Source organism: Lontra canadensis, unplaced genomic scaffold (genome assembly GCF_010015895.1).
Source record: "Lontra canadensis isolate GAN:19392208 unplaced genomic scaffold, GSC_riverotter_1.0 scaffold206, whole genome shotgun sequence".
Taxonomy (NCBI): Eukaryota; Metazoa; Chordata; class Mammalia; order Carnivora; family Mustelidae; genus Lontra; species Lontra canadensis.
In genome coordinates, this window is record NW_022631200.1 from 936,910 (window position 1) to 950,197 (window position 13,288).

General features: G+C 57.1%; 1 protein-coding gene across 5 annotated transcripts; it reads left to right on the forward strand.

The window, feature by feature from the left end:
• The first annotated feature begins 9 nt into the window (after positions 1-9).
• On the forward strand, positions 10-12,172 carry HSPBP1 (HSPA (Hsp70) binding protein 1). Of its 5 annotated transcripts, none has more exons than XM_032848647.1 (8): positions 10-224; positions 489-786; positions 2,640-2,844; positions 4,572-4,796; positions 7,617-7,772; positions 7,888-7,984; positions 8,520-8,631; positions 11,877-11,951. In XM_032848647.1, the coding sequence occupies exons 2-8, from the start codon at positions 583-585 to the stop codon at positions 11,949-11,951; spliced, it is 1,074 nt and encodes a 357-aa protein (XP_032704538.1). In that variant the 5' UTR covers positions 10-224; positions 489-582. The 5 variants fall into 5 exon arrangements, with proteins under 5 accessions (XP_032704538.1, XP_032704537.1, XP_032704539.1 ...); XM_032848646.1 differs by having other exon boundaries at positions 492-786; XM_032848648.1 differs by having other exon boundaries at positions 10-171.
• Positions 12,173-13,288: the final 1,116 nt, after the last annotated feature.

The following is a 13,288-nucleotide window of genomic DNA, read 5'->3' on the forward strand; positions in this document are numbered from 1 at the left end:
CTTCAGAGTCTGGCACGCCGCCTCGGCCTCAGGTCAGCCCCAGGTTGGGAGGGTGCTCCGGGAACTTCCGGGCGAGACTGGCGTATTTCCGGTTAAGATGGCGGCGCCCACCACAGTCAGGTGCGGGCGACTGTGTCTTTAGGCGCCGCGGCGACTCGAGGCCCGGGGAAGGTGAGGCTCAGGGAAGTGAGGTCCGCCCCGCTTTGGCTCCCCTCTTTGGAGAGGTAGGAGGAGATTTGTTGCTAAGACGTCCAAAGGGAGGACTTGTTGCTATGGAGGTAGGGCGGAGGGGTTGCTAAGAGACGGGACGCATTTAGTGGAGATGGGGGAGGGGGTTGCTCGGTGGAGTGGGTGGGGCCTGCTGCGATCAGGGAAAGGAGGGGCTTGGGACTTTGGGGAAGGGTCCCGTTGGTATGGAGGAAGCAGAGGGGTCTCAGGTTTGGGGTCATGGGGGGCCTCGGAACTCCCCTGAAACGTCACCTTCTCAGCAGACCCCCAGGAGTCGACCCGTCAGGACGCCAGAGCTACCTCAGCGGTGACCACCCCCTACCCCAAACACATTCTTCCCTTCACAAACCGCCCATGGCGGACCAAGGCTCGGGGGGCAGCCGCCTCCCCCTGGCGCTGCCCTCAGCCTCCCAGGGCTGCTCATCGGGGGGCGGCGGCTCCTCGGCGGGGAACTCGGGCCATCCTCCGCCCCCGCGAAACCTCCAAGGCCTGCTGCAGATGGCTATCATGGCGGGCTCTGAGGAGCCAGACCCCCCTCCAGAACCCATGAGTGAGGAGGTAAAGGTGGGGACCCAGCGAAGTCGGGGGAGGGGTGGCCCGGGCAGGGGCGGAGTCCAGGGGTGAAGGCGGAGTAGTAGGCTGTACTGGTGCTAGATGGGTTATTGTCCACTGCAGGTCAGAGCTAAGTGTCTGCGAGGGCAGATGCCCGCATCCCAGCTCCGCGGGGGGATGCGAAGTAGCCTCGAGGTGAAAAGGAAGAGGGAGGGTTCTGGGAGCCAGGCAGACCTGGTCTCAGCAGTATCCAGCTGTGTGACCTTGGGCATATCGCTTCATCTTTCTGACCAGCAAGGTTTTTTTTTTAAAAATTCAAGATTCTATTTATTAGAGATAGAGCGTGCACAAGCGGTGTTGAAAGGCAGAAAGAGAGGGAGAAGCAGGCTCCCCGCTGAGCAGGGAGCCCAAGGTGGGGCTCCATCCAAGGACCCGGGATCATGACCTGAGCCAAAGCGGATGTTTAACCAACTGAGCCACCCGGGCACCCCTGAGCAGGGTCTTTATGTGCAAGCTGATGATAATAAGAGTAGCTGGGGTGCCTCATGGGGGTATTTCTGAGGGGCCACATGGTGCTGGTGCAGAGGCAGGGCTCCTGCAGGCAGCAGGCTGTCGTGAAGACTTAGGTGTGACTTCAGGCTTTGTGCATGGCCGACTGTGTGACCTTGGCATGTCACAACCTTTCTGGGCCTTGGTTTTTCTCGTCTGTGAAGTGGGGATGACAAAAACACTCAGAGGGCTGTCTTGGAGATGAGTAGCAATGTCTGTCTTATGTGATGTTCAGTTGACGGTGGTGTTTCCAGTGTATAAAACATCGTGGTCACCCAGTAACTTCCATGATGTCACCTTTAGGACATTGAAGTAGGAACAGGCACAGAAAGATTAACATCTTGCCTAAACTGTTCCAGGACTTTGATTACAGAGCCCACATTTGAGCACTGATAGCCCCAGCGGAAAAAGAGAATTCAGTGGCCAGCTCTCAGCTGTCCTCTTACTTGACTTAATAGGCAGCATTTCGTTACTGACCTCCTCAAATCTCTTTCTTCATTTGGTTTCTAGAACAACACAGTGTCCTGCTTTTCATCCTCGCTCACTGGCCGTTCCCCATTCCCCAGCCGCTGGATGATGGCACACACCAGGGCTCTTCTCTTCCCTACCTCTGCCCACTTCCTTTTTGATCTCATATCGCGTTGAGATTTTATGCTGACTCTCAAGTTTATATCGCTAGCCCAGTAGTTCTGATTTGATTCCCCTGGGGATAAGTGGAACACATGGAGACGTGTCGTCCCACTGGGGTCGGTGGGGGGGCTACTGGCGTCTGGTGGGCAGAGACCAGGGGTGCTAGTCAACATCTTACCATGCTCAGGACACTGGCATCTCCCCGTGTCCCCTCCCTCGCACCCCCTCCCCGCCCACCCACAAGCTCCCCAGCTCAGAGCGTCCGTAGAGCCAGGGCTGAGAAAGCCGGGTCTAGGCTGCATCTCCTCCCTGAGCGTCAGGCGGCCTATGCAGTGTTTCACCTTGGGTGCGTCATAGATCCCTCAAACTTATCACGGTGGAAAATGAGCTGTAATCTCTGCTCCTGCTGCTCCATACCTTCTCGTACCATTTTCCCCATCCCCTTCTGGTTGCACTGGACAGGCCTGGGAGTCCCTTCTCTCACACCCCGTAGCCAGTCGCCCCGTAAATCTAGTACCTAGGAAATTGTCTTGGGAAAGGCCTCAGTAGGCATCTGTTGACTGAAGGAACAGGGAGCTCTCAGATGTTGGCTCTTAAACGGAACAAGCATTATTCAAGAATTTGTCACTGATGGACGTTTGCTTCTTGCCCTGACCCTCCTGCCCTGGCTTGTACGCCAGAGGCGTCAGTGGCTGCAGGAGGCTATGTCAGCCGCCTTCCGGGGCCAGCGGGAGGAAGTCGAGCAGATGAAGAGCTGCCTTCGAGTGCTGTCCCAGCCTACACCCTCCTTGGCTGCTGAGGCTGAGCTGGCCTCTGACCAGCAGGAACGAGAGGGGGCCCTGGAGCTGCTGGCCGACCTGTGTGAAAACATGGACAACGCTGCAGGTACAGCCAGGCCTGCCCGGGGCTGCCCCTTGTCTCCCTCTGTCTCTTTCCCCCTCCTCAGCCCCACCTCCTGCTGGGGCTTTGCTCTTGTCCTTTCTCTCAGGGACCACACCACTGACCTTTTCCCCACCCTTCCAGCCTCCAGCCTCCCCCTCTCTAGGCTGGCTCCAACTCAGGCCCTAGAAGAGACTCTCCTGTCTTCCTGCTTGGTCTTCCTGCTTGGTCCCCTCAGGAGTGACCTCCTCTCACCCCACCCGCCTGACAGCAGGTCTGCCTCCCTGATGTTCTCCAAAACTGTTCATTTCTCCCTCATCTCTTGAGAGTGCACCGTCACTGCCTAGAACATGAGCGAGGAGGTGGTTCTGGGTGGCATGGTCAGAGAAGGCCTCCCCGGGGGGTGCCAACTGATCAGAGACCTGAAGACCAGAGAGATCTGAGAACCGTGGGGCTGTGGTTGAGTAGGTTAGGAGATGAGCTCTGGAAAAGGCATTCCAGGCAGAGGGAATGGCCAGTGCAAAGGCCCTGAGGTGGGAACCTGCCTGGTGTGTGCGGGAACAGCAGCAAGGCCAGAACGGCAGAGTGCAGTGAGTGAGGGGCTGGAGATAGAGGGTGCCGCTGGGCGGAGCCTTGCAGGCTGATGTAGGCTCCGTGGGTTTTGTTCTAAATGCTGAGGAGCCCTTTGGAGGGGCGTGCGGTAGGCATCGAGGGTGTAGATGGGTGTTCCTGGTTCTCTGGATGTTTCTCTAAGTGGAATCGTAGACTCTGAGCTCTTGGGGCTGGCTTCCCTGAGTGTGGCGTTTTCAAGATTCTCCGCCTTGTGGCCTGTCTGGGAGCCTTACTCCCTCGTGTGGCTAATACCCCGCATGCTCGCCTGTTCTCTGCTGACGGGCACTTGGTCCTTTCCGCTGTGGTTATAGAGAATAACGCTGCTGGGAGCTTTGGTTCCTGCTCTCCGGGATTTGGGGTATTTACGTCACAGTGGACCTGTGATAACTCTGCATCTAACTTTTTGAGGAGATGCCAAGCTCACTGGGTACCATTTTTTTTTTTATTCTTTTTAACACAAAAACGTGGTAGGCCGTAGTTTGCCGAGGCCTGGTCTAGGGGAGGTTGTGATTGTCACAAGCACTGGGGGGCAGCACTGGCATCTAGTGGGCTGGAGTCCAGGACCCTAACCTTCCATGTGCTGGTGATATGGAGACACGCTGGCCTTGGAGGGACCCCCAGTTGGGCGCTTGACAGGGCCGCATTTTAGGCAGACCTCCCCTCCCCCCGCCCCGCCCCAGAGCCAGCCTGCCCCCTCCGCCAGCCTGCCCTGCTGTATTCCTGTGTGAGGGCTGCCATAGCCGCAGGGGCTGAAACAGAAGCATATTTTCTCAGGGTTCTGGAGGCTGGAAGTCTGAGATCCTGGTGTGGCCGGGGCTGGTCTCTCCTGGGTGCTCTCCCCTTGCTTTGCAGGCAGTGCGGGTTTCCATGTGTCCTCATGTGGTCTTCCCCGTGTGCCCGTCTGTGTTCTCATGTCCTCTTAGAAGGACACCAGTCTTACCAGGATCGGCACCCACCCCAGGGACCTCACTTGACCGGGATGATCTCTTAAAGGGCCTGGTCTCCAAATACAGTTGCATCCTGAAGCACTTGGGGGCTGGGGCTTCAGCAGGCAAGTTTTGGGGGGGTGCAGAGCTCAGCCCATCCCAGCTGGACTCTCATGGCCCCTCTCCTTGGCACAGACTTCTGCCAGCTGTCGGGCATGCATCTGCTGGTGGGCCGGTACCTGGAGGCGGGGCCCGCGGGGCTGCGGTGGCGGGCGGCGCAGCTCATCGGCACGTGCAGCCAGAACGTGGCGGCCATCCAGGAGCAGGTGCTAGGCCTGGGCGCCCTGCGCAAGTTGCTGCGGCTGCTTGACCGGGACGCCTGCGACCTGGTGCGTGTGAAGGCCCTCTTCGCCATCTCCTGTGAGTGTCTGGGGCAGCTGGGGAGGGGCCTAGGGGGACAGGCCATACTGGCTCATATGTTCCCGTCGCCAGTGAAGACTGTGCTGGGCGTTGGGGACGGGGTGGAGAGCCCGTCAACCCCTCACCGGGCAGAGCGTCAGATTCCGAGGACACGGGAGCACTACTCAGCTCAGGTGCTTCCCGCAGATCAGGGTCTGTGGCCTCTGCTGTTGACACTCCCTGTGGTGAGGAGGGGCGTGGCCTGTGCGCTGTGGGGTGTTGAGTGACAGTCGGCCTGCACCCGTTAGAGAGAGCGGCGGCTCTCACTCCTGCCGTCTCCTGGGCAGCAGGTGCCGCTACGGGACGATGCCAGCGCCTGTGGGGCCCTCCGTGCCCGGCCCCACGCCAAGCCCTGTGCACATGTTACCATGTGTAGTCCACGCACACAGCCTCTGAGGTAGGGAGACCAGACCCACGTGGTGGAGCCACCCGGTCAGGTCACCTAGGTGACAGCCCGGGGCACCCCGCAGAGTCCTGCAGATGTGAGGCGTGAACCCAGGCTGCATTCTTCTCCGTGATTCACCGTGAGCTGGGCCCCTGTCTGTGTGTGTGCTGTGCTGGGGGCCCCACTGGACTGTTTCCTTCTTCTTTTTTTTTTTTTTTTAAAGATTTTTATTTATTTATTTGGCAGAGAGAGACACAGCGAGAGAGGGAATATAAGCAGGGGGAGTGGGAGAGGGAGGGGCAGGTTTCCTGCTGAGTGGGGAGCCCGATGCGGGGCTCGATCCCGGTACCCTGGGATCATGACCTGAGCCGAAGGCAGAGGATTCACAACTGAGCCACCCAGGCGCCCCGGACTGTTTCCGTCTTAAATCAGCTCTACAGGGATAGAATTCACAGGTTATGCAGCTCATCCTTTGAAAGTATACAGTTCAGCGTGTTCTGTAGGTTGTGATCACTGTCCAACCCCAGGACATTCCCATCCCTCCCAAAAGAGCCGCATTCCCATTAGCAGCCCCTCCTCACGCCCTCCGTCCAGCCCCCGGCAGCCACCAGTCTGCTTCTCGTCTCCGTGGAGTTGCCTGCTCTGGACGTGTCCACCACGTGGCCTTTTGTGTCTGGCTTCTTTCACCGAGCTCGTGTTTTCGGGTTCATTAGCCTATACCGGCGCCTCATGCCTTTTTATGGCTAAATAATAGGTCGTTTCCGAAGGGGCTGCGTCTTGTTTATCTGCGCATCAGTTGCTCAGGGGTGGTATCAGGCGGTTTCTGCCTCTGGCCGGTGGCAGCGCTGCCCTGAAACACTGGACAAGGTTCCTCGTGGACGTGTTTTCCTTTCTCCTGGGTGGGCACGCCTGGAGTTGGACTTGCTGGGTCCCATGCCAACCCCGTGGTTCTCTGTTTGATGTTGGAGGAGAACCCATTTCTTCTACTTCCAGTGTTTGTTGTTGTTGTTGTTGTTGTTTTTAAAGGTTTTATTTATTTATTTGACAGAGAGAGGGAACACAAGCAGGGGGAGGGGGGGAGGGAGAAGCAGGCTCCCGCGGAGCAGGGTGCCCCATATAGGGCTCAATCCCAGGACCCCGGGATCACGACCTGAGCCGAAGGCAGACACTTAACGACTGAGCTGCCCAGGCGCCCCACTCTCCCAATGTTTGTGACACAGAATGTGTGGGGATCGCTTACAGATGACCAGTTTTCAACTCTCTGGACAGCAGCTGGGTGTTCTGTGGTCCCTTTCTGGTCCATTCTGACACCAACTCCCGGGGGTTGGCACATCTCAGGTTAAGGGCTCAGTTGCATGAGATGGCCCCTGGCTGGCCGGGTCCCTAGACCATGCAACCCTTGATCTTGGGGTCATGAGTTCAAGCCTCATGTTGGGTGTGGTTTAACTTTAAAAAAAAAAATTTGGGCTTCGTGTACTTCTTAGTTACTGGGCATGTACTGGGTGTTCCCATGAGCCCCTCCTCAGGTTCGGTAATTTGCTAGAACAGCTCACAGAGCTCAGGGAAGTACCTGTGTTTGGTGGCTTATTACAAAGGCTACGGATGAACAGCCAGATGAAGATGGGCATAGGACGACGAGGTCTAGCAGGGTCCTGAGCACAGGAGCTTCTGTCCCTGCAGTCGGGGCACACACACGTGTTCACTAACCCAGAAGCTCTCTGAACCTCACCATTTAGCCATTTCAATGGGGGCTTCCTCGTGGAGGCGTGATGGATCATGGATTCCGCTCCCGTCCCTCTCCTCTGGGGGTTGGGAAGTGGGGCTGGAAGTTCCAGGTTTCTAATCCTGGCTTTGGCGTTTCTGGTAAGTAAAACCCATCCAGGAGTCCGCCCACAGTCCCTCCCTGGAATGAAAGATGCTCCCATCATCCGGGAAATTCCATGGGTTTTAAGAGCTTGGTCTCAGGAATGCAGGCAAAGACCAAATATATATTTGTCATGTCATGGTGGCCCTGGAAAAAGAACAGAGAGGCTGGAAAGGAATTTTGGCAAGAGCGAGAGAAAGAGGCCCAGAGCGGTGGTATCTGGAAAGTCATGTCCAAAAGTCAGGAGACAGATGGACAGACAGACCTCTGGTGGCTCAGCCACAAAGGATAGACAGAGGACTCAGTTCCCCAGAGGTACCAAGAGCCAGAGCAGGATGCGGGAGGGATGGGGCAGACTTTTCTTGTAATAGCTGACATTAATTACATCTCAACAGAAAACACGGAGAAGTTAATGCTTATGAAGCTCAGGCTGGTTGAAGTTAGGGTGGTGAGGGGAGCGGGGGTGATTCTGCTGTGGGTGCTGATGGTAACCTGCCCCTCCCTCTCTCTCACCTCCCCACCCCCAACCCAGGCCTGGTCCGGGAGCAGGAGGCTGGGCTGCTGCAGTTCCTTCGCCTGGATGGCTTCTCCGTCTTGATGCGGGCCATGCAGCAGCAGGTGCAAAAGCTCAAGGTCAAGTCGGCGTTCCTGCTGCAGAACCTGCTGGTGGGCCACCCCGAACACAAAGGTGGGGCGGCCAGGGGAGGGAGCCCAGGGACGATCCCTAAGGGAGGGCAGGGGGAGGGGAATGCCTGGGGGAGGGGTGTGGACTGCCCCTCTGACCCCCAAGACCCTTCCCCCAGGGACCCTGTGCTCCATGGGGATGGTCCAGCAGCTGGTGGCCCTGATCCGGACAGAACACAGCCCCTTCCATGAGCATGTGCTTGGAGCCCTGTGCAGGTATGCTGGGGCCTCCGAGGGGGCGAGGCCTGGGGCCGGCGCCCCCACCTCTCGGCTGACACCACTGGGCTCCAGCCCCGCAGCCTCCTCCCCTCTAGGATTCAGGACTTGGGGGCTTTTCCACGGAGGGGGCAGGAATCATTGTGCTGGCCCTCCCCGAGCATTCCTTTCTCCTCACATGTGGGGGGCCGACCCGGCAGCCTGGGCAGAGGCGGAGTCTCTCTGACACCCCCCCACCCCCGCCTCCGCTGCACACGGGACCTGCAGATTAGTGTCTGGAAAAGATGACAGAACAGAGCAGCCGTTGGAGCAGGTGGCAGCTCCCGTGTGTGGAGTGGCTGCAGGCCAGGCTCTGTGCCGGGCGTCTTAGTACAAGTCTCCCCGTAGGCCCTGGGGTGGGGTGGGGACAGCGTGAGGTCTGTACTGCAGATAGGGAAACTGAGGCCCAGTGCAGGGAACCGTCTCGCCCCGGCTCCTGGGGGAGGGGCGGCCCTGTGCAGAGGGAGGCCCAAGGATGGCTCTCCTGTCTCCGCAGCCTGGTGACAGACTTCCCCCAGGGCGTGCGGGAGTGCCGGGAGCCCGAGCTGGGCCTGGAGGAGCTCCTCCGTCACCGTTGCCGGCTGCTGCAGCAGCACGAGGAATACCAGGTACGGTGGGGCCTCGGGCATCACGCTGTGCGTCGTGCATCTGTGTCCTGTCCCTTCACTCACGTGTTTCTCCCGCCGTCTGCTCAGCAGGTGCTTGCTGCCCCTGCCCGGGCTGCGGGCCCGCGGGAGGATGAGGAGCTTGGAATGTTTGAAGGGGTTAACTGAGTCATTTGTTTATTAACCAATTTTTTTTTAAAATTTTATTTATTTATTTGACAGAGATCACAAGCAGGCAGAGAGGCAGACAGAGAGAGAGAGGGGGCAGCAGGCTCCCTGCTGAGCAGAGAGCCCGATGCGGGGCTCGATCCCAGGACCCTGGGATCATGACCTGAGCCGAAAGCAGAGGCTTGACCCACGGAGCCCCCCAATGTTTAATTAAATGAGTAATAAGTGACAAATACCGCGGTAGATGTTTAGGTAGAGGAGTAGCAAACGAGCGATCCCTTGGACAATGGGACGGTCCATCCCGAGTCCGTGAGCGGCGCAGATGGGTGACCTCCCGTCTTGTTGAGTCGTCGGGTGATGGAGGCGAAGTTCCGCCCAGACGCTGCGCTGAGCCAGTGGCCCCGTCCTGGGACGTCCGCGCTGCTCCGTGCATCCCTCCGTGACACTGTCGACTGTTTGCAGAAAGCTGTGGGCAGCGAGGGCAGGGACGACCAGGAGAGGCGGCTGCTCACCCCCAGGAGCCTGGCCTGACTCCAACGCCCGGACTTGTGGAAATACACGCGCGGGGATTGTGCGGTCCTTGGGGCCCCAGCCCGGCCGGGGCCGGGGTGTTAGCTGGGGAGCGTGTCAGCTGCTGCTCGCTGTCTTGGCGCGCCCGTTCCTGGAGCTGCTGGCGTGCCAGGCCCCGGGCAGGGCCCACCTGGTGAGGGAGGCTCATGCAAACTGACCAACACTCCTTTTTTCTTTCCTTTTTTACTTCCAAAACATCTTTTGCAACTTTGCTGGGGTGTAGTTGCCATATAATAAGCTCCACTTATGGGAAGTCTGCCACGTGAGCAGTTTAGACACGTGGACATACCCGTGGAAACCTCATCCTCATCCCTCCGTTGGTCAGGGGCGGCGCATGTGGGCGCCAGGCCCCGAGCTGGGCGCCAGGGACTTGGAGAGGAGCCGCGGGATCCAGTCTTGGCCCTCACGGGGCCCGGGGCGGGGGGAGAAACATGTAGGCAAACACACTGGAGTACGTTATTTACAGACACACCTGGTGTGTGTGTGTACGAGCACGTATGGCTCACGCGGTATGGGTATCTGTGTAATTTAACATTCTGTTCTGGACAGGGTGACGGCAGGAAGTTAGGCCTGCGGTGAAGGAAGCAGCCTGTGAGGGAACAAGGAGGCCGGGCAGTGCTGTTTTCTGCGCGGTGCTGCGCTCGCTCCCGACAGCTGCTCTCACACTACAGCCGACGGGGCGGTTTAGCGCGTTTTAGCAGTTTAGCAGAAACACGTTGTCTCACGGTTCTGGAGACTAGGAGCCTGACGTCCAGGTGTCAGCAGGGGCGTGCCCCCTCTGAAGGCTCCGGGAGAGAATCCTTCCTCTTCCAGCTGCTGGTAGCTGTTGGCATTCCTTGGCCCATCCATACGCCATGCTGGTCTCTCCACATGGCTTCTTTCCCATGTGTCTGTGTCTTGGAACTCTTTCCAGATACTTAAATACAGGTCTGCTTTAACTTTTTTCTTTCTTTTTTTTTAAGATTTTATTTATTCGTTAGAAAGACAGCACGAGCGGGGGGAAGGACAGAGGAAGAGGGTAAGTGACACAGGGCTTGATCCTGGGACCACAGGATCGTGACGTGAGCTGAAGGCTGAAGGCAGACACTTAACCCACTGGGCCACTCAGGTGCCCCAAGGTCTGCTTTAATTTTAGCACAGTTGAATAATGCAAGTGGCGTGGTGTTCTGGAAGGTCATTCTATCATGAGTTAGACGGCCCTCTTTTGTATTTTTGTAGGTAAACTTAAGAGTTAAATTTCATGAATCCTTTCTTGTGAGAAGGTCCTGTGGTCACATGGTTCAAAATTCAAGATGCAGGGGAGGGTGAACAGTGGAAAGTCTCCCTGTTGCCCGCGTCCCTAACCACCTAGTAGCTCCCCCAGTTCCATGTGTGACCTTCCTAAGACAGTCTGGGGACACAAGTAAATGTGTGTATAAATTCTTCTTTTTTTTTCTCTCCCTTTTGTGCAAAATCTGCCTGTCCTGATCACTTTTCTGCTCCTTGCCTCATCCCCTTTCACAGCATCTCAGGGAGGAGTGCAGAAGGAGTGTGTTGTGTGTGGCTTTTCCTTGTTTCTTTTAGGGCTGCAAGGTAGGTTGCTGCTTTCGTGTCATGACCCCGCTTACTGGACACTCTGGTTGCTGCCAGCACCCTGACTAGAAGAATAACCCTTTACTTATGTTTATGCGCGTGAGTGTGTCTGTGGAGCAGCTGCCGGAAAGGGACAGCTGGGTGAGGGCAGAGGAAAGGTGAAGTTACAGAGTTAAGGGCTGTTTTTGCTATGTTTTGCCGAGTTGCTCTGTATAAAAGTTGGACCAGTTGTTAGTCCAGCCGTGAGAGTGCCCAAGCGTACCTCAGGCCATTTGACCTGTTTTTTCAAGCTGATTGGTGAAAAGTAACAGTATAGTCCGGTTTACATTGGCGTTTCTCCTGTGAGTGAAGTTGGACAGTTTTCCCTTTCTGTGAACCGTTCATGCATATCCTGTGCCCATTTGTCTACTGGGTGGTGGCTTTTGCAGTGGGTTTGTTAAAGTTCTTGAACTATAAAACATGTTAGCCCTTCCTGATGAGTTGCAGATTTTTCACCCCACATTGTTGTTTTTCTTTGGTTTTTGTTTCTGGCATCTTTTTGCCATGCAGATACCTTTTATGTTCGTGCGGTACCACTTATGAGTGCTTCTTTCTTGGTTTCTGGGGTCTGTACCCGTGGAAGGGGTTTTAATTTTGAGTGGGGACTAGGAGGGGTTGGTCATACCCAGTTGTTAGAAGGAGCCCAAGGGGCCTGAGATGAGGACAGACCAGTGGGGTGAGACGGCCTTGGGCGACCCGCCCCATTCTGGTTCAGTAATCCAGGCATAGGTGAGAAGAGAAACAGTGAGTCGTGGATCTCAGCTGAAGTCAGAGAACGCTGGGAGGCTTCTGGGGCACGCAGTGGGGAGGGAAGAGAAGCTGTCTCCAGGCGCAGAGCATGCTGGAGCCAGGGGCCCGCCGCGCACTCAGGACTCCCACTCTTGTCCCCCCCAATCTAGGAGGAGCTGGAGTTCTGCGAAAAGCTGCTGCAGACCTGTTTCTCCAGCCCAACGGATGACAGCATGGATCGGTGAGCCCAGCGGCTTATCACCCCTCTCCGTGGGAAGCTCAGGCATCCTGCCTCCCCGGGGGAGCAGGGCCTTGTGGGTGCGCGGCCAGGGCATGCCAGCCCGTCTCTGCTCAGCCCTTGGAAGGGGCGCGGGGGAAGGTGCCGGCTCCCTGGATCCCGGCCCTCCCTGTGTTCTCCCTTCTGTGTCCACACTGTTCTTCTAATAAAGGTGTTTCTCCTCCTCCAGCTTGTTCACCATGGCCTCGATCTGCTCCCCTGGAGGGGGACTGGGTGGGAGGGGCATGCTCTTAGGGGACCCCGGCAGTAGGTGGAGCCTGGACATGAACGTGCTGCTCTCTACAACCCAGAGCCTTCGCCTCTCCTCGCAGCCTCTCTCCACAGGGAGTGGAACCTGCGCTTCTCATTGGCTTGTCTCCGGCTGCTCCATTTGAAGAACCCCCCTTGCCCTTGGTGCCCAGGCTGCCTGCCCTGAGGCCGAAGCCAAGTTATTGCCCAGCATCCCATGCAGAGGTGTGTCATGTGACATCAGCTCAGCCTGTTAGAGTGCCCTGCAGGGCCTCTATGGTGCTGATGCTGGGAGAAGGCTGTAGCAGGTGCACCCAGGGCTCTGTGTGCCCAGGGCTTGGCCATGGGCCTTGTTCCGACTACAAAGCATCTAGCCCTCTCCAGCTTTCTCAGAGATAGGGGCTGTGAGACAGGGCCCCATCTCCTTTCCTAAACTGCGTGTCAGTTTAGCTAAAGGAGGTTGCATCATTTGCAACCAAGGCTCCTGGCCAGTGCCGTTTTTCAGGTGAGGAATCCAAGTCCAGGGTGATTGAACCATGGGCAGAAGTTCACAACGCCGGGTTTCAGACAAAGCTGTGCCCCCCTCCCATATTCTGGCTTCCTAGCTCATTCCTCTCATGTGGAATTTACCTGTTCTGGGATTTGGGAGGACCGGTGATTTTCACCTTCCTTCCCCAATTCAGGATAAATCGAAAGGCAGCTACAGGATTCCAGAAATGGAGATCCAGTGTCACTTTTATTACTATTAGTGCCAATCAGAGGAGGTGGCTTTAGTGTTGCTTCTAATGCTAATGCCCAGCATTAGACATGGCATATTGTCGGGTCACAGGCAGCACTGGACAAGCACAGGCCTTCCCTTGGGTGTAGCAGGCCAGACACTGGGCAGGCCGGCTCTGAGAGAGGGAGACCTGCAGTGAGCCAAGATGCCCATCCAGTCTGGTGAATTGTTCTTCAGCCCCTGGGAGGGGTGGAGTGGCCAGGAGAAAGGCACTAAGGGGTTCAAGTTCCTTCATGTGGAGGTGTGAACGATGGGGAATGGGTGTTACCACCAGACGG